Source organism: Oncorhynchus masou, chromosome 22 (genome assembly GCF_036934945.1).
Source record: "Oncorhynchus masou masou isolate Uvic2021 chromosome 22, UVic_Omas_1.1, whole genome shotgun sequence".
NCBI classification, from domain to species: domain Eukaryota; kingdom Metazoa; phylum Chordata; class Actinopteri; order Salmoniformes; family Salmonidae; genus Oncorhynchus; species Oncorhynchus masou.
Genome location: NC_088233.1, coordinates 26,979,261 through 27,001,054, shown reverse-complemented (window position 1 = coordinate 27,001,054; position 21,794 = coordinate 26,979,261). Strand labels below are relative to the sequence as shown.

At 41.8% G+C, this 21,794-nt stretch overlaps 1 protein-coding gene across 4 annotated transcripts in view; it reads left to right on the top strand.

The window, feature by feature from the left end:
• Positions 1–7,605: 7,605 nt before the first annotated feature.
• lrrc56 (leucine rich repeat containing 56) overlaps positions 7,606–21,794 on the top strand; it is a 44,878-nt gene continuing 30,689 nt past the window's right edge. Inside the window, exons 1-2 of one of the 4 annotated variants that reach the window (XM_064929751.1) lie at positions 7,606–7,665; positions 8,424–8,538. In XM_064929751.1, coding sequence (XP_064785823.1) covers positions 8,437–8,538 — 102 coding nt within the window. In that variant the 5' untranslated portion in view covers positions 7,606–7,665; positions 8,424–8,436. Of the gene's footprint in view, positions 7,712–8,423; positions 8,584–21,794 lie in introns of all 4 variants that reach the window. The other 3 variants (XM_064929750.1, XM_064929748.1, XM_064929749.1) reach the window with 3 other exon arrangements.

The window sequence follows — 21,794 nt, the reverse complement described above, 5'->3', positions numbered from 1 at the left end:
AACATTGCAAAATATAAAGCGGCAGTGTGGGCATATCGCAGTACAATTACAAATGCCGGAGTATCTTCACGTGATTTATGCATTTTTATTCTCTAAATTTAGGCTAATCCTAGATAAAGTCAACCTGGGAGTTAAATTAGAAATGTAGATTTGTTTTAATTTTAATATAGGCCTAATGTGTAGACCAAAATGAGACCTCTCCCTCAACAAAACAAAGGAGCTGATCGTGGACCACAAGAGACAACAGAGAGAGCACGCCCCATCCACATCGATGGGGCCGCGGTAGAGAGGGTCAAACGCTTCATGTTCCTCTTCGGCGTGCACATCACCGAGGACATGAAAAGGTCCCCCACACCGAGATCGTTGTGAAGAAGGAGAAATAACGCCTCTTCAACCTCAGAAGGCTGAAGAAATTCGGATTGGTCCGTAATAGTCATCGCTACAGTAAGTAGTTGGGGGGTGAGGGCGCCGCGATTTTTTTGGGCAGACTGGGGGGTTTGAAAGGTTTTACTTGCGTTGGCTCTGTTATATCTTATGTCAGTCAGCTAATGCAGGACAATTAAAGGCCCAGTGCACAACTTTTGTGAAAGAAATACAATGATTTTTCAATTATAATTATTCCGATTTTTTGCAGCACGCTCAGCTCCCCTACTGCCCGAGGCTATGCTAAGAGCCAATTTATGTTTGATCTGAAAATGTGGTCAGAGGCACCATATGGATGGCGTAACGCAATTGCGGAGCCTCCAGAGGCCAAATTGAGCTCCATACCGCATCACCATGTGCCTCTCAAATTTTGTAACAATGAAGAGGGCGCCATAACTCCGCATTGACATAATTGGTTGATGGTAGGTGAGGGTGGAAAGTCCTGTATAAACACAAACTAATTTCCTTGACAAATTCCTTCACAACAGCTCTGAGCTGCTCAGCGAAGTGCAGTAAGTATGAATGCCCCAAAAGGTTGCATGGCCAATGCAGACATCGGATTGACTATGCAACGCCTTTAAAAGGCTCTGCAGTGGCTGTACAGTGTTTACTGTGTATGGCCTCTGCAGAAGTCAGGACATTCATACTTTTTGCACTTTGCAGAGCTGCTATGAAGGAAGTTGTCAAGAACGTGAGTTTGTGTTTATACAGCACCTCCCACCACCACCAACCAATCATGTCAATGCGAAGCGAGCCCTCCACATTGTTACAAAATGTAGGAGGTGCATGGTGATGCGGTACGGAGTTCAATTTGGATTCCACAAACCTCTAGAGGCTATGCAATTGCGTCTAACCATCTGCACAGTCTCCGGATTGCAAACGGAGCGGGCATAAATTGGCTTAAAGGCTCTGCATGGTCAATCTGACATCTGCAGTGCTGTACTGCCACAGCATTTACTGTGATGCGGCCTCCACAGAAGCCAGAGCGTTCAAACTTCTTCATGAACAGAGTAGAGCAGTTGTGAAGGAAGTTGTCAAGGAAGTAAATTTGTATTTAAACAGGACCTTCCACCCTCATCTACCATCAACCAATCATGTCAATCCGGAGCTCTCCACATTGTTAAAACATTTTGGATGCACACAGCGATGCGGTACAGAGCTTGATTTGCCCTCGGCAAGCCTACGGAGGCTCTGCAAGTGCAAACTCACTTTACGGAGCCTCCGGATCGCATTTTGGAAAGCCTCCGGTAAGTGTAAATCCTCTTTTAGACCCGCACAAACTTCAACAGCTGCACCATTGTGGTGGTGCGGTCAGTCCAACGCATCATCGGGCACACATCGGGCACACTGCCTACCCTCCCAGCCTAGTCTCATAGACTAGATATAACATAGTAAACGTAAATCCGGGACACTCAAATTAGTATGATACACTATATATACAAAAGTAAGAGGACACCCCATCAAATGAGTGGATTTGGCTATTTCAGCCCAAACCGTTGCTGACAGGTGTATAAAATCGACCACACAGCCATGCAATCTCCATAGACAAACATTGGCAGTAGAATGGCCTTACTGAAGAGCTCAGTGACTTTCAATGCACCTTTCCGATGCCACCTTTCCGATAAGTCAATTTGTCAAATTTCTGCCCTGCTTCCCAGGCAACTGTAAGTGCTCTTATTGTGTAGTGGAAATGTCTAGGAGCAACAAAGGCTCGGCTGTGAAGTGGTAGGCCACACAAGCTCATAGAAAGGGACCTCTGAGTGCTGAAGCGTGTAGCGAGTAAAAATCATCTGTCCTCGGTTGCAACACTCACTACCGAGTTCAAGCAACGTCAGTACAATAACTGCCAAGCGTTGGCTGTAGTGGTGTAGACCTTAGTTTTTTTATTTTATTTTACCTTTATTTTACCAGGCAAGTCAGTTAAGAACAAATTCTTATTTTCAATGACGGCCTGGGAACAGTGGGTTAACTGCCTGTTCAGGGGCAGAACGACAGATTTGTACCTTGTCAGCTCGGGGGTTTGAACTCACAACCTTCCCGTTACTAGTCCAACGCTCTAACCACTAGGCTACCCTGCCGTCCCAGTGCTGCTTTTGATACTCGATCACCATATTCTTTTGGAGAGATTGGAAAACCAAATTGGTCAACACAGACAAGTTCTAGCCTGGTTTAGATCTTAGGTGTCGGGAATATATCAGTTTGTCTCTGTGGATGGTTTGTCTTCTGACAAATCAATTGTAAATGGCGGTGTTCCTCAAGGTCCCAGTTTAGGACCACTATTGTTTTCACTGTATATTCTACCTCTTTGTGATATCATTTGGAAACATAATGTTAACTTTCACTGCTTTGCGGACGATACACAGCTGTACATTTCGTTGACACATGGTGAAGCCTCAAAATTGCCCTCCCTGGAAGCCTGTGTTTTAGACATAAAGAAGTGGATAGCGTCAAATGTTTTACTTTTAAACTCGGACAAAGCATAGATGCTAGTTCTAGGTCCCAAGAAACAATGAGATCTTCTGTTGGATCTGACAATTAATCTTGATGGTTGTACAGTCATCTCAAATAAAACTGTGAAGGATCTCGGCGTTACTCTGGACCCTGATCTCTCTTTTGACGAACCTATCAAGAATATTTCAAGGACAGCTTTTTTCCATCTTCGTAACATTGCAAAACTCCGAAACTTTGTCCAAAAATGTGAATTTTTAAGTATACTCTCTATTTCTCTTCTCACGGAGGACCTGAGCCCTTGGAACATGCCTCAGGACTACCTGGTCTGATGACTCCTTGCTGTCCCAAGTTCACCAGGTCATGCTGCTGCTCCAGTTTCAACTGTTCTGCCTAAGGCTATGGAACCCTGACCCGTTCACTGGATGTGCTACCTTGTCCCTGACCTGCTGTTTTGGACCCTCTCTCTACCGCACCAGCTGTCTCTGAATGATCGGCTATGAAACACCAACTGACATTTACTCCTGAGGTGCTGACCTGTTGCACCCTCTACAACCACTGATTATTATTATCTGACCCAGCAGGTCATCTATGAACGTTTGAACATCTTGACCATGTTCTGTTATTGCCACCCGGTACAGCCAGAAGAGGACTGGCCACCCCTCAGAGCCTGGTTCCTCTCTAGGTTTGTTCCTATGTTCTGTCCTTTCTAGGGAGTTTTTGCTAGCCATCGTGCTTCTACGTCTGCATTGCTTGCTGTTTGGGGTTTTAGGCTGAGTTTTTGTACAGCACTTTGTGCATCCAAAATGTTTTTGTACAGCTTATGTGAAAAGGGCTTTATAAATAAATTTGATTGAGTTTATATCTCACCGCCATTGGACTCTGGAGCAGTGGAAACGTGTTCTCATGCTTCATTCAGCCCGACGGACAAATCTGGGTTTAGCAGATGCCAGGAGAACACTACCTGCTCGAAAGGCATAGTCCAACTGTTAAGTTTGGTGGAGGAGGAATAATGGTCTGGAACTGTTTTTCATGGTTTGGGCTAGGCCCCTTAGTTCCAGTGAAGGGAAATCTTAACGCTACAGCATGCAATGACATTCTAGACGATTCTGTGCTTCCAACTTTGTGGTAACAGTTAGAGCAAGGCCCTTTCCTGTTTTAGGACAAAGCAAGGTCCATCCAGAAATAGTTTGTCGAGATCGGTGTGGAAGAACTTGACTGTCTTGCACAGAGCCCTGACATCAACCCCATCAAACACCTTTGAGATGAATTGGAACGCTAACTGCGAGCGAGGCCTAATCGTCCAACATCAGTGTCTGACCTCACTAATGCTCTTGTGGCTGAATGGATGCAAGTCCCCGCCGCAATGTTCCAACATCTAGTGGAAAGCCTTCAAAGAAAAGTGGAGGCTATTATAGCAGCAAAGGGGGGACCAACACCATATTAATGCCCATGATTTTGGAATGAGGTGTTTGACTAGCATGTCTCCAAATACTTTTGGTTGTGTAGTGTAGATTATGTTTGGTACGGTTACATAAGACAGAAGGTTACTGAAGAAAAAAACAAAAGGAGGGTGGGTGTGTAATGAGAAGGTTGAGTGTTGGAATTTCATCACGGACAACTTTTGCATTTTAGCAACTTTGCAATTACTTGCTACTTTTTATTTACTTTTCAACTACTTAGCATGTTAGCTATTCCTAACCCGAACCCTTTAATGTAACTCCTAACCCAAATTCCTAGCCTAGCTAACTTTAGCCAGCTAGCTAACGTTAGCATTAGCCACCTAGCCAAAGTCAGCAACAACTAATTGGAATTTGTAACATACGTTTTGCACAAATCATGAACATATTTTTGTGAATACTTAACATGTCTAATGAAATGGACGATGGACATCCACTAATTAATGCATACCAACGAATCGTAACATATCATATTAAATGGAGTGTCAGATTTATGTACAGAACAATACGAAATTATCTGAAACATGGTTGCAGCCGGCCTCCAGGACATCTACAGCACCCGGTGTCACAGGAAGGCCAAGAAGTAGATCATCAAGGACCTCAGCCACCCAAGCCACAGCATGTTCACCCCACTACCATCTGGAAGCGGAATACGGAAGTCCCATAGGGAGGTGAAAAATTGGCCCGGCGTCATCCGGGTTAGGGGAGGGTTTGCCCAGTGGGGCTTTACTTGGCTCATCGCGCTCTAGCGACTCCCTGTGTAGGGCCGGGCACCTGCAGGCCGACTCGGTCGTCAGTTGAATGGTGTTTCCTCTGACACATTGGTGCAGCTGGTTTCTGGGTTAAGCGAGCGGGTGTTAAGAAGCACAGCTTAACGGGTCATGTTTCGGAGGATGCATGACTCGCAGTTCCCAAGCCCGTTGTTGAGTTGCAGCGATGAGACAAGATAGTAATTGGGGAGAAAAGGGGGTACAAATTACAACAAAAATGTACACCCAATTTTTTTTTTACGAGAATAGAGCTAAGCATAAGCAAAATCCTAGAGGAAAATCTTGGTTAATTCTGCTTTCCAACGGACACTGGGAGACAAGTTCACTTAAACAAGTCCAAATATACACTGGAGTTGCTTTACCAAGACGATATTGAATGTTCCTGAGCTCAGTGCCTTCTATGTTTGCTTCAAGGCAGGCAACACTGAACCATGCATGAGAGCTCCAGATGTTCCCCGGCGACTGTGCGATCACGCTCCCCATAGCCGAATGGTTAACACCATTGCGAGCATCCCGACGGGTTGCATCAACACTTGGTATGGCAACCGCTCGGCATTCGACCGCAAGGCTCTACAGAGGATAGTGCGTACGGCCCTTTACATCACTGTGGCTGAGCTCTCTGCCATCAGGAACGTCTATACCAGGGCCATATACCAGGGCTACCCCAAGACTGCTGAGCAGTTCATCAAATGGCTACCTGGACAATTTGCAATTACCCCTTTTTATTTGTATTTTTTCTTATTTGTTTACACTGATTCTCTTGCACAGGCTTGATGTACACTCATTGGACTCTAACCACACACTCACACATATTACACTGATACTCCAACACACACACACACACACACACACACACACACACATTAACATTCCTTCACAATCTTCACATACGCTGCTGCTCCCCTCTGTTTATTATCTATGCATACTACTTTACCCCTACCTACAATTGAGGTACATATTACCTCAACTACCCTGTACCCCTGTACATTGACTTGGTTTCCCTTGTGTATATAGCCTTGTTATTTTTTATTGTATACTATTTTTCCTTTTGTTTATTTAGCATATTTTTCTGACTTACTTTAAAAAAAATCTTTATTGTTGGTTTAACTTAAATCGGCTTGAACATCCATTGCGAAAACTTGAAAATGGCTGTCGAGCAATGATCAACAAACCAACTTGACAGAGATGGAAGAATTTGCAAATATTGTACAATCCAGGTGTGCAAAGCTCTTAGAGATTTATCCAGAAAGAATTACAGCTGTAGTCACTGCCAAAGTTGACTATAACTCAGGGGTGTGAATACTAATGTAAATGAGATACTTATGTTTATGCAAATGTATTAAAAATAAAATATCTAAACTTGTTTTCACTTTGTCATTTTATTTTTTTATTTCACCTTTATTTAACCAGGTAGGCTAGTTGAGAACAAGTTCTCATTTGCAACTGTGACCTGGCCAAGATAAAGCAAAGCAGTGTGACACAGACAACAACACAGAGTTACACATGGAGTAAACAATAAACAAGCCAATAACACAAACAAGTCAATGACACAGTAGAAAATAGTTGAAGTTTAAAGGTGGTGAGGGAAATAAGTCTCCAACTTCAGCGACTTATTATTATTATTATTTTTTTGGCAATTCGTTCCAGTCACTGGCAGCAGAGAACTGAAAGGAAAGGCGGCCAAACGAGGTGTTGACTTTGGGGATGATCAGTGAGATATACCTGCTGGAACGTGTGCTACTGGTGGGTGGTGTTATCATGATTATGGTGTATTGTGTGAATTTGTATCTTTAATCTATTTTAAATTCAGACTGGAACAACAAAATGTGGAAGTATGAATGCTTTCAGAAGGCACTGTATATACTGTATTCTAGTCATGGTTCATCCTATATAACTACTGCTTTACACACCTATTCACATAGGCCTACTGCCCATACTGTCTATACACACCATTCATATACATACAGTACATTTTTATATTCCAGACTCTGGTTCGGAAGCTAATTCTTGCAATTCTATCCATTTGCCATGGGGTTTTGTACTGTGTGTTTATATAGGCCTAATTTATTCTCAACACATCTCATTCTAATATTTGTACTACTGTACATTGCACTGTTTATACACACCACATATTTATTTATATACTGGGCTCTTGACATTGCTCACTGCAATAGGCTATACATACTGCTGTAGCCTACATATAATTCTTAATAGGCCTATATGTTGTGTAAATTCATCCTGTGTGTATATATACATAGATGATATACAAATTTAATTTGGAATATGCGTGTAGGCCTACTTTTTTGACAGTTTAATGGAGATGCTAACATAAGCATTTAGCTGCACCAACTATAACATATGCTAAACTGCGACCAATAAACTTTGAAACGAACATGTATGGTCATGTATCGTCGTTGTGTTGTAATCGATCAATACGATAACCTATTGACTACATATCCCAAGGGGCAAAGCCAACTTTATCATCGTATCCAGGAAGTTGGGTGCGTTGTCAAGCAAACTTGTCGTGTCTTTGTAAATGCTCTGAAGAATGTTCACTTCGTAAGGTAAGAAAAAATACGACATTGGATATTTGATCATCACAATGAAGAGGTATGTGATTCCATTTAGCTTTTTACAGTAATTTGTTATCTGCAGCCATTCAAAACGTCAACAAACTTGTATGCAATTGAGATGTTAGACCGCTTGTTTTCATATCCTAACTTTAAGTGTGGGATGTCAGCTAGCTAACTGGCTAGCTAGGCTAACTAACCAAATATCCAGATAACCAGATTAGTTACTTCTTCTGACAGTGCCTCAGAATGTCTTCTTTAGGAATTGTTACAACATACGTTAGATATAGTATGTTAATCAGAAGTTGATAATGACAGCTAGCTAGCCATAAGCCAAATATTCTATGCTTTGAGTTTATAAAGCTAGCTATATTCTTCCATGGTTTCCATTGCAAAAACAGGAGCTACATCATCACCTTGAATTTCCACATAGGCTACCAACCTTCTGACACAGAGAATCAGGGGCAGACTGGGACCAGAAATCGGCCCTGGCATTTCTATTTTTTCCCCTTGAGGCCCCCCACACTGCCCTATTTTTATTTATTTTTTGTATTTAATTTTTTCCTCCAGGCCCCCATTGTTAGCGATCCCTTTGTGCAAAACCCCCCCAGGTTAGACAGAACCACTGGGCTAAAACTGGACTGGCTCATCTGGCATTTCATGTAAATGCTAGATGGGCCAGTCTGCCCCTGCACAGAATGTTACTTTTTTCACTAACCTATTATTATTTCCCATTATTTGACCACTTCCAGGTGTCTGTGAGTGATGATTTGTTCCCAGGACTCAGCGAGGGTACTGGTGACTGAACTGAGTGGGTCTGGTCAGATGAACCCAACCCCTGCTGCTTATGAGGACTCTGACATGCAGGTGGAGCTCTACCTCTCTCCAGAAAAGCTGGTGGGGCTCCTATTGGTAAAGGGAGGGGTGTGGCCCTTTTTTATAGGCTAATTATAGATGTGGAAGCATGCTTGACTGAATTTAGTGCATCAACACAATTCTATTAATTGGGCAATTCCATGCCAGCGTAGCCCTAAAATATTTTTGCTATCTCAGATTCTAACATAAACTTCATTGGGAGGAATAATATGTTCGACTTGCTTTTTACATTTGTATCACAAACCATTTATGAGGCAATCATGATGAAAGTGGCCATTTTAGGCCCTTTTAAGACCTATACATGCTTCCTGTAAGAACCTATGATCTGTGAACCCTACATGATACAGACAACATCTTGGTGTCATTTTACTCCTATTAGTGTGCACTCAAATATCTAGTATGTCTAAATTCTGAAATACATTTTCACATTAATTTATTCCATATACAAAATTATAATATGAATGAATATAAATATCTCAAAAGTACCCTTTTTGAATTGGCAATTTTTTTGACGGATTGTTTTCAACAATATACTTTTCAAACACGTACAATTTCCAGAGTAGGCTCTCTGGTACTTTTAATTGACACTATAGATCATTAACCCAATCACAGCCTTCCTTTAGGTTTGCATATGCAGCAAATCACCAGCAGAGGGAGTTCCCTTTGAATCAATTTTCCCATTCACTGTGTTCGTGGTGCTCATAACATTTATCATAACTTCAGAATTAGCAGAGAGCCCACTCTGGACATTTTATGTTATCGTAGTGTATAGGCCTATTATTCCAAACAATATGTTTTAAAATGAATCAAATCAAAAAGGGTATTTTGATTTTTAAAGTTGAATAAATTAATGTGAATATTTCGATTTCAGAATCTATACATAGTCCATGTGTTAGAACACACTATAAGGAGTATAATGACACCAATATGTTGTCTGTATCATGTACAATTCACGGACCATAAGGTCTTATAGGAGTCATGTATAAAGTACAGTACCTTCAGAAAGTATTCATACCTCTTGACTTATTCCACATTTTGTTGTATTACAGCCTAAATTCAAAATGGATTAAATCGTTTTCCCCCCACACCCATATACACATACTGTAATACCCCATAATGACAAAGTGAGCACCTTTTTTAGAAATTTTAGTACATTTATTAACAAATTAAATACAGAAATACTGATTTACAAAAGTATTCACACCCCTGAGTCAATACTTTGTAGAAGCACCTTTGGCGACGATTACAGCTGTGAGTCTTTCTGGGTAACATTTTAGTCATTTAGCAGACACTCTTATCCAGAGAAACTTACAGTAATGAGTGCATACATTTTTCATTCTCTTAGACCTTTCCACACCTGGATTGTGCAACATTTACCCATTATACTTTTCAGAATCTTTCAAGCTCTGTCAAATTGGTTGTTGATTATTAATAGACAGCCATTTTCAGATCTTGCCATACGTTTTTAAAATTCACTGTCTTCTTGGTAAGCAACTCCAGTGTAGATTTGGCCTTGTGTTTTAGGTTATTGTCCTGCTGAAAAGTTAATTAATCACAGTGTCTAGTGGAAAGCAGACTGAACCAGGGTTTTCTCTAGGATTTTGCCAAGCCATTTTATTTTTTTATCCTGAAAAACTGCCCAGTGCCCAACGATTACAAGCATACCCATAACATGATGCAGCCACCACTGTGCTTGAAAATATGGAGAGTGGTACTTCGAACTGTGTTGTATTGGATTTGCCCCAAACATAACACTTTGTATTCAGCACAAAGAGTTAACAATCTGCCACATTTTTTGCAGAATTACTTTAGTGCCTTGTTGCAAACAGTATGAATGTTTTGGAATATTTTTTTTTATAGTCTTTCTTCTTTTCACTCTGTCAATTAGGTTAGTGTTGTGGAGTAAATACAATGTTGATCCATCCTCAGTGTTCTCCTATCACAGCCATTAAACTCTAACTGTTTTAAAGTCATCATTGGCCTCATGGTGAAATCTGAGTGATTTCCTTCCTTTCTGGCAACTGAGTTAGGAAGGACGCCTGTATCTTTGTAGTGACTGGGTCTATTGATACACCATCCAAAGTGTATTAATAACTTCACCTTGTTCAAATGGATATTCAATGTTTTCTTTTTTTGTTTTGTTACCCATCTACCAATAGGTGCCCTTCGCGAGGCATTACAAAACCTCCTTGGTCTTTGGTTGAATCTGTTTAAAATTCACTGCTTGACTGTGGGACCTTACAGATAATTGTGTGGGTAAAGAGACGAGGTAGTCATTCAAAAATCAGGTTAAACACTATTATTGTACACAGAGTCCATGCAACTTATGTGACTTGTTTAGTAAATGTTTACTCCTCAACTTATTTAGGCTTTCCATAACAAAGGGGTTGAATACTTATTGACTCAACACATTTCAGCTTTTAATTTGTAAACATTTCAAAAACCATAATTACACTTTTATATTATGGGTTATTGTGTGTGTGTGTGTGTGTGTAGGCCAGTGACAAACAGATCTAAATGTAATCTATTTAAGTTTAATGCTAGCTAGCTCCTTGCTGCACTCGCATAACAGGTCATCAGCCTGCCACGCAATATCCTCGTGGAGTGCAAAGTAATCGGCCATAATTGGTGTCCAAAAATGCCGATTACCGATTGTTATGAAAACTTGAAATTGGCCCTAATTAATCGGCCATTCCGATTAATCGGTCGACCTTTAGTGTGAATGCTTTCTGAAGGCGCTGTAGGTCTAAAATTTCCACTATCATAAAAAATAAGTTATTAAAAAACGTTTGATACAAATGTTAAAAGCATGTCAAACATCCTACCAGAACAATCTGAGATACCAAAAATATATTTTTAGCCTACGCTGGCATGGAATCGTCCAATTGTATGCCGACATTGCTTAGTCATTTTTGGGTTCCTTACCCGTATGAAGACAGAAAGCTATATACAGTCGGGGCCAAAAGTTTTGAGAAGGACACAAATCTACATTTTCACAGTCTGCTGCCTCAGTGTCTTTAGATATTTTTTGTCAGATGTTACTATGGAATACAGAAGTATAATTACAAGCATTGACACTTATGAAAAGGCTTTTATTGACAATTACATGAAGTTGATGCAAAGAGGCAATATTTGCAGTGTTGACCCTTCTTTTTTCAAGACCTCTGCAATCCACCCTGACATGCTGTCAATTAACTTCTGGCAGCCCATTCTTGCATAATGCTTGGAGTTTGTCAGAAATTGTGGGTTTTTGTTTGTCCACCCGCCTCTTGAGGATTGACCACAAGTTCTCCATGGGATTAAGGTCTGGGGAGTTTCCTGGCCATGGACCCAAAATATTGATGTTTTGTTCCCCGAGACACTTAGTTATCACTTTTGCCTTATGGCAAGGTGCTCCATCATGCTGGAAAATGCATTGTTCGTCACCAAACTGTTCCTGGATGGTTGGGAGAAGTTGCTCTCGGAGGATGTATTGGTACCATTCTTTATTCATGGCTGTGTTCTTAGGCAAAATCGTGAGTGAGCCCACTCCCTTGGCTGAGAAGCAACCCCACACATGAATGGTCTCAGGATGCTTTACTGTTGGCATGACACAGGACTGATGGTAGCGCTCACCTTTTCTCCGGACAAGCTTTTTTCCAGACGCCCCAAACAATTGGAAAGGGGATTCATCAGAGAAAATTACTTTACCCCAGTCCTCAGCAGTCCAATCCCTGTACCTTTTGCAGAATATCAGTCCGTCCCTGATGTATTTCCTGGAGAGAAGTGGCTTCTTTGCTGCCCTTCTTGACATCAGGCCATCCTCCAAAAGTCTTCGCCTCACTGTGCGTGCAGATGCACTCACACCTGCCTGCTGCCATTCCCGAGCAAGCTCTGTGCTGGTGGTGCCCCAAACCCGCAGCTGAATCAACTTTAGGAGACTGTCCTGGCGCTTGCTGGACTTTCTTGGGCGCCCTGAAGCCGTCTTCACAACAAATGTAAATTGAACCGCTCTCCGTGAAGTTCTTGATGATCCGATAAATGGTTGATTTAGGTGCAATCTTACTGGCAGCAATATCCTTGCCTGTGAAGCCCTTTTTGTGCAAAGCAATGATGACAGCACGTGTTTCCTTGCAGGTAACCATGGTTGACAGAGGAAGAACAATGATTCCAAGCACCACCCTCCTTTTGACGCTTCCAGTCTGTTATTCGAACTCAATCAGCATGACAGAGTGATCTCCAGCTTTGTCCTCGTCAACAATCACATCTGTGTTAACGAGAGAATCACTGACATGATGTCAGCTGGTCCTTTTGTGGCAGGGCTGAAATGCAGTGGAAATGTTTTTGGGGGATTCAGTTCATTTGCATGGCTAAGAGGGACTATGCAATTGATTGCATTTCATCTGATCACTCTTCATAACATTCTGTAGTATATGCAAATTGCCATCATACAAACTGAGGCAGCAGACTACGTGAATATTAATATTTGTGTCATTCTCAACTTTTGTCCACGCCTGTACATTCCTATATTCCTATGCATTTAAAAGATGCTTGAATGAACAGACACGTGACTAAGCGAATGAGCTATGACTCCGACGTGACACTGTTCTAACAGCTATTAACATGCTCCATTATCTTGATTGCTGAGTGGACATATGGGGGAACATTCATAAGTCTCACTTGCATCAGAGGTTGATGAATGGCACACTGGAGAATCTTTCCTTGCAGTGTTACTTTTAAATGGAGTTTGTTGGTTAGCATTTTATCAAAACAACACTGCGCAAACGAACACTCTTCTCCCTCTCTTTCAGCATCACTTTTGAAATTATTTGATGGGCTAGTTTATACTTTAAGTTAAGCTGTGGTGCTGTTGCCTGGTGGGAATGCTGTTAGCCTTGTCAGTGAGATTGGTCTCTGGGAGGGAGGAGGCATAGGTGTGCCTACTGAGATGTGGCCATTAAAGCTATTGGGGAGGTTTTGAATTATCTCTGGTGTGGGTGCACCGTTCTGATTACGCTGAGCCAAAAGGCATGGTGTGCAAACACTCCCATCCATAGTCATCTGTGGTGTTAACCTAGAACCTGGCTACCTCCTCCAGCGACAGACAGACAATAGACACAGTCATGAGTAGAATTTAGAATGTTGTCGACGCCTGTGGAAGTTAGGCTTTCACTGGTTTCTTTTTCTCCAAAAGCAAGAGTAGTTACTGCACAACACTCCCACTGGGCACACACTGGTCGACTCAATGTTGTTTCAACCTCGTATGTCAACCTATTGTGACGTGGAATCTATGTGGAAAACACATTTGGATTTGCAAAAAGTCAGCAAGTACTGTTTACATCTCTTTTCAACCAGCGTTATAAACATTTAAATTAGGGTAAAACTTCAACTTATATACAGTGACATAAACTGACTTACAGATTTGTTACATTAACATAATTTCAGCATAATTATCAGAAATATGTACACTACCGTTCAAAAGTTTGGGGTCACTTAGAAATGTCCTTGTTTTTGAAAGAAAAGCAACTTCATTAAATAGTACACAAAGTCTCAATGCCAACAGTGAAGAGGTGACTCCGGGATGCTGGCCTTCTAGGCAGAGTTCCTCTGTCCAGTGTCTGTGTTCTTTTGCCCATTTTAATTTATTATTTTTATTGACAGTCTGAGTCTGAGCTTTTTCTTTGCAACTCGGTCAAGAAGGCCAGCATCCCAGAGTCGCCTCTTCACTGTTGGCGTTGAGACTGGTGTTTTGTGGGTACTATTTAATGAATCTGCCAGTTGAGGACTTGTGAGGTGTCTGTTTCACAAACTAGATACTCTAATTTACTTCTCCTCTTCCTCAGTTGTGCACCGGGGCCTCCCACTCTTTCTATTCTGGTCAGGGCCAGTTTGCGCTGTTCTGTGAAGGGAGTAGTACACAACGTTGTACGAGATCTTTAGTTACTTGGCAATTTCTCGCATGGAAAAGCCTTCATTTCTCAGAACAAGAATAGACTGACAAGTTTCAGAAGAAAGTTCTTTGTTTCCTGTAATCAAACCCACAAATGCCAGAACAAGAATAGACTGACAAGTTTCAGAAGAAAGTTCTTTGTTTCCTGTAATCAAACCCACAAATGCTGATGCTCCAGACACTCAACTAGTCTAAAGAAGGCCAATTTTATTGCTTCTTTAATCAGAACAACAGTTTAAAGCTGTGCTAACATAATTGCAAAAGGGTTTTCTAATGATCAATTATCATTTTAAAATGATAAACTTGAATTAGCTAACACAACCACCATTGGAACACAAGAGTGATGGTTGCTGATAATGGAACTCTGTACGCCTATGTAGATATTCAATTCAAAATCAGCCGCTTCCAGATTCAATAGTCATTTACAACATTAACAATGTCTACACTGTATTTCTAATCAATTTTACGTTATTTTAATGGACAGAAAGTGTTTTTCTTTCAAAAACGAGGACATTTCTAAGTGACCCCAAACTTTTGAACGGTAGTGTATATATAAATATATTATCCAAGCATGAAACGTTGATATTTGGTTGCGTTCACAATTCAATATCCGTTTGATTGATAAGATGGATTCATGACTCCTTCTCAACCAAAAATCGAAGTTAAAGAATAGCAATAATAATGCGCTTGAAATAAGTTTGATTTAGTCCTATTCTTAATTATTAACTTGTAGATTACATTTGAAGTCAACTAACCATCCTTCATATAAAATACAATATCCAAAGGTGAATGTTTATTAATATCATTAATTTGGCATCCTATTTATATGTCTAATGATAATTACTTCTAAAGATACAATCAACCATGAATGAATGATAGTATACCTAGCTACTCTTTGAAATGGTGTCATTTGGGCGAAACGGATGTCAATGTTGCCTACATAAACCCAACTTCCCTCTGAATTTACATTCACAGACAGCTTGTTACGGAAAGTTAGTTACTTTCAAATATTTAATGTTATTTAGCTGGTCTACCAAAATGAGTATGAAAGCTGATCAATGTCTAAATGTGTTGACATGATAGCCCAGCTTGTTTCCAAAGGTTGTGAGTTCAAATCTCATCAACTTTAGCTAATTATCAACTTTCCAACTACTTGCTACTTTTTTTAAAGCTATTTTGCAACGACTGACCATGTTAGCTAACACTTCCCCTAACCCTTTTAGCTAAATCCTTCCCCCACCAAGACTATTTCTAGAGCTGGCTGCCTGGCCAAACTGAACAAGAGGAGAAGGGCCTTGGTCAGGGAGGTGACCAAGGACCTGATGGTCACTCTGACAGAGCTCCAGAGTTCCTCTGTGGAGATGGGAGAAACTTCCAGAATGAAAACCGTCTCTTCAGCACTCCACCAATCAGTGGCGAGACAGAAACCACTCCTCAGTAAAAGGCACATGACAGCCTGCTTGGAGTTTACCAAAAAGCACCAAAAGGATTCTCAGACCATGAGAAACAAGATTCTCTGGTCTGATGAAACCAAGAACTAACTCTGGCCTAAATGCCAAGCGTCACGTCTGGAGGAAACCTGGCACCATTCCTGCGGTGAAGCATGGTGGTGGATGTTTGTCAGCGGCAGGGACTGGGCGACTAGTCAGTATTGAGGGAAAGATGAACAGAGCAAAGTACAGAATTGTCTTTGATGAAAACCTGCCCCAGAACACTCAGGACCTCAGACTGGGGCCAAGGTTCACCTTCCAACAAGACAACGACCCTAAGCACACAGCCAAGACAATGCAGGAGTTGCTTCCAGACAAGTCTCTGAATGTCCTTGAGTGGCCCAGCCAGAGTCCGGACTTGAACATCTCTGGAGATACCTGAAAATAGCTGTGCAGCGACATTCCCCATCCAACCTGACAGAGCTGGACAGGATGTGCAGAGAAGAATGGGAGAAACTCCCCAAATACAGGTGTGCTAAATTTGTAGCGTCAAACCCAAGAAGCCCCCAGATCAAGCAATGTCGCCGAAGGAGATTGCTGCCGTTTTACGATCCCGTAACCAATTGCTATTGTGTATGTTTTTTCACGTTATTTTGTATATAATGTTTCTGCCACCGTGTCTTATGACAGAAAAGAGCTTCTAGATATCAGGACAGCGATTACTCACCCCATACTGGAGGAATACTTTTTCTTCAACGAGTCGGACGGGAAGGATTTACTTCAGACGCCCGACAAGGTCCTCATCCCCGTAATTTGCAGAAGAAAGAGACGGAGGTATCGTGAACGAAGATCAGGGTGCCTTGATAGGATCCGTCGCAGAGAAGGTAATCTACCTTTACCATCGGTCCTATTTTCCAACGTAAAATCATTGATAATAAAATAGACGAAATACGATCACGTATATCCTACCAAAGGGACATAAAAACTGTGATATCTTGTGTTTCACCAAGTTGTGGCTGAACAACGACATGAATAATATATAGCTGGTGGGTTTTAAGCTTTTTCGGTAGGATAGAACAGCGGCCTCTGGTAAGACAAGGGGTGGCGGTCTATGTATATTTGCAAAAAACAGCTGGTGCATGAAATCTAAGGAAGTCTCAAGGTTTTGCTCACTTGAGATACTCTATCTACCAAGATAAATTATCTGTATTTTTCGTAGCTGTCTACATACCACCACAAACCGATGCTGGCACCGCACTCAATGAGCTGTATACGGCCATAAGTAAACAGGGAAACGCTCAACCAGAGGTGGCCGGGGACATTTAATGCAGGAAAACTTAAGTCTGTTTTACCTAATTTCTACCAGCATGTGTAACCAGAGGGGAAAAAACACTAGACCACCTTTACTCCACACACAGAGACCTGTACAAAGCTCTCCTTCGCCCTCCAGTTGGAAAATCGGACTATATTTCTATCCTCCTGATTCCTGCTTACAAACATCAAAAACTAAAGCAAGAAGCACCAGTGACTCAGTCAATAAGAATGTGGTCAGATGAAGCAGATGCGAAGCTACGGGACTGTTTTGCTAGCACAGACTGGAATATGTTTTGGGATTCCTCCGATGGCATTGAGTACACCACATCAGTCACTGACTTCATCAATAAGTGCATCAATGACGTCGTCCCCACAGTGACAGTACGTACATACCCCAACCAGAAGCCATGGATTACAGGCAACATGCGCACTGAGCTAAAGGCTAGAGCTGCCGCTTTCAAGGAGCGGGACTCCAACCCGGAAGCTTCTAAGATATTCCGCTATGCCCTCCAGAAAACCATCAAACAGGCCAAGCTTCAATTCAGCTAAATTACTTCTATGCTCGCTTCGAGGTAAGTAACAATGAAGCATGCATGAGAGCATCAGCTGATCCGGACAACTGTGTGATCACGCTCTCTGTAGCCGATGTGAATAAGACCTGTTAAACAAGTATACTTTTTAAAAAACCTTTATTTATCTTGGCAAATCAGTTAAGAACAAATACTTATTTACAATGACAGCCTACACTGGCAAACCCAGACGGCGCTGGGCCAATTGTGCACCGCCCTATGGGACTCCCAATCATGGCCGGTTGTGATACAGCCTTGATTCGAACCAGTGTGTCTGTAGTGACGCCTCAAACACTGAGATGCAGTGCCTTAGACCGCTTAGACCGCTGTGCCACTCGGGAGCCTGAATATTCACAAGTCCGCAGGACCAGAAGGATTACTAGGACGTGTACTCCGAGCATGAGCTGACCAACTAGCAAGTGTCTTCACTGACATTTTCAACCTCTCTCTGTCTGAGTCGGTATTACAAACATGTTTCAAGCAGACCACCATAAAACCTAGACCCACTCCAATTAGCATACCACCCAAACAGATCCACAGATGATGCAATCTCTTGCACTCCACACTGCCCTTTCACACCTGGACAAAAAGAACACCTATGTGAAAACGTTATTCATTGACGACAGTGCAGCGTTCAACACCAGAGTGCCCTCAAAGCTCATCGCTAAGCTAAGGACCCTGTGACTAAACACCTCCCTCTGCAACTGGATCCTGGACTTCCTGACGGGCATGCCCCAGGTGGTAAGGGTTGGTAACAACACATCCACCACGCTGATCCTCAACACGGGGGCTCCTCAGGTGCGTGCTTAGTCCCCTCCTGTACTCCCTGTTAACTCACACATGGCCAGGCACGACACCAACACCATCATTAAGTTAGCTGATGATACAACAGTGGTATGCCTGATCACTGACAATGACGAGACAGCCTATTGGGAGGAGGTCAGAGACCTGGCCATGTGGTTCCAGGACAACAACCTCTCCCTCAACATGATCAAGACAAAAGAGATGATTGTGGACTACAGGAAAAGGAGGACTGAACACGCCCCCATTCTCATCGACGGGGCTGTAGTGGAGCAGGTTGAGAGCTTCAAGTTCCTTGGTGTCCACATCACTAACAAACTAACATGATCCAAGCACACCAAGACAGTCGTGAAGAAGGCAAGACAAAACCTATTCTCCCTCAGGAGACTGAAAAGATTTGGCATGGGTCCTCAGATCCTCAAAAGGTTTGACAGCTGCACCATCGAGAGCAATCTGACTGGTTGCATCACTGCCTGGTATGGCAACTGCTCGGTCTCCGACCACAAGGCACTACAGAGGGTAGTGCGTACGGCCCAGTACATCACTGGGGCCAAGCTTCCTGCCATCCAGGACCTCTATACCAGGCGATGTCCGAGGAAGGTGCTAAAAATTGTCGAAGACTCAAGGCACTATGGTCATAGACTGTTCTCTCTGCTGCCGCAGGGTAAGCGGTATCGGTGTGCCAAGTCTAGGTCCAAGAGGCTTCTAAACAGCTTCTACCCCCAAGCCATAAGACATCTAGTCAAATGGCTACCCAGACTATGAACTACATAGTCTGCATTGCCACCCCCCCCCCTCTTTTACACTGTTGCTACTCTCTGTTTATTATCTATAGTGGCAAGAAAGAGTGTGTGAACCCTTTAGAATTACCTGGATTACTGCATAAATTGGTTGTCAAATTTGATCTGATCTTCAACAAAGTCACAACAACAGACAAACATAGTGTGCTTAAACTAATAACACACAAATTGTATTTTTCTTGCCTATATTGAATACATCATTATTTAACCATTCACAGTGTTGGTTGAAGAAAGTATGTGAACCTCTATGCTAATGACTTGTCCAAAAGCTCATTGGAGTCAGGAGTCAACATGGAGTCCAATCAATGAGATGAGATTGGAGATGTTGGTTAGAGCTGCCTTGCCCTATAAAAAACACTAAATTGTGAGTACTATTCACAAGAAGCATTGCCTGGTGTGAACCATGCCTCAAACAAAAGAGATCTTAGAAGACCTAAGACTAAGAATTGTTGACTTGCATAAAGCTGGAAATGGTTACAAAAGTATTTCTTAACGCCTTTATGTTCATCGTCCACGGTAGGACAAATTGTCTATAAATAGAGAAAGTACAGTACTGTTGCTACTCTCCCTAGGAGTGGCTGTCCTGCAAAGATGACTGCTAGAGCACAGCGCAGAATGGTCAATGAGGTGAAGAAAAATCCTAGAGTGTCAGCTAAAGACTTACAGAAATATCTGGAACATGCTAGCATCTTTGTTGATGAGTCTACGATACGTAAAACACTTAAAAAGAATGGTGTTCATGGGAGGACACCACGGAAGAAGCCACTGCTGTCCAAAATACACATTGCTGCACATCTGAAGTTTGAAAAAGTGCACCTGGATGTTCAACAGCGCTACTGGCAAAATATATTCTGTGGACAGATAAAACGACAGTTGAGTTGTTTGGAAGGAACACACAACACTATGTGTAGGGGAAAAAAGGCACAGCACACCAACATCAAAACCTCATCCCAACTGTAAAGTATGGTGGAGGGAGCATCATGGTTTGTAGCTGCTTTGCTGCCTCAGGGCCTGGACAGCTTGCTCTCATTGACAGAAAAATGAATTCCCAAGTTTATCAAGACATTTTGCAGAATGTTAGGCTCTCTGTCCGCCAATTGAAGCTCAACAGAAGTTGGGTGATGCAACAGGACAATGACCCAAAACACATAAGTAAATCAACAAGAGAATGGATTCAACAGAAGAAAATACGCCTTCTGGAGTCTGAGTCCTGACCTCAACCCGATTGAGATGCTATGGCATGACCTCGAGAGCAGTTCACAACAGACATCCCAAGAATATTGCTGATATATTGCTGATCTGAAACAGTTTTTTTGAAGAGGAATAGTCCAAAATTCCTCCTGACCGCTGTGCAGGTCTGATCCACAGCTACAGAAAATGGTTATTGCTGCCAAAGGAGGGTCAACCAGTTATTAAATCCAAGGGTTCACATATTTTTTTCCACCTTGCACTGTGAATGTTTACACAGTCTGTTCAATAAAGACAATTAAACATATTGTTTGTGTGTTATTAGTATAAGCAGACTGCTTGTCTGTTGATGTGACCTAGATGAAGATCAGCAAAACTTTTATGACTAATTTATGCAGAAATCCAGGTATTTCCAAAGGGTTCACATACTTTTCTTGCCATACTTTTTCTTGCATAGTCATTTTAATAACTCTACCTACGTGTACATATTACCTCAATTACCTCGACTAACCGGTGCCCTTGCACAATGACTGTACCGATACCCCCTGTATATAGCCTCGCTATTGTTATTTACCTGCTGCTCTTTAATTATTTGTTATTTTAAGTATGTTTTTCTTCACTTCATTGTTGGTTAAGGGCTTGTAAGTATTCAGACACTTTACAAATGCTTACTTATGTAAATTTAATATTTCAGTTTTGTTTATATACATTTACCAAAAATTCTAAAAACCTGTTTTTGCTTTGTCATTGTGGGGTATTGTCTGTAGACTGATGAGGGGAAAAAACTATTTAATCAATTTTAGAATAAGGTCTGCAACGTAACAAAATGTGCAAAAAGTCAAGGGGTCTAAATACTTTCCGAATGTACTGTAACTCCTAAACTTAACCCTAACCTAATCCCTTGCGTAGCTAACGTTAGCCAGCTAGCTAGAATTCGTATAATACTGTATCATGCAAATGCATAATGGACATCCCCAATTTTAATACATACCATACGAAAAGTAGCATATTTTGCTAAAACGAGTGTTCCAGATTTACGTACAGAATAATACAAAAAGGCACTGAGACCAGGTTATACTTAAGAGGTAGGCATCTGGATGGAAGACTAGTTTTCAATGAAGTTCATTATCCCTCATAAACCAGCACAAGTCACTGTTCAGTCAGGAATCGTTTGACTGTGGCTTCAAATTGTTTCAATACACCTCTTTTATTTAGG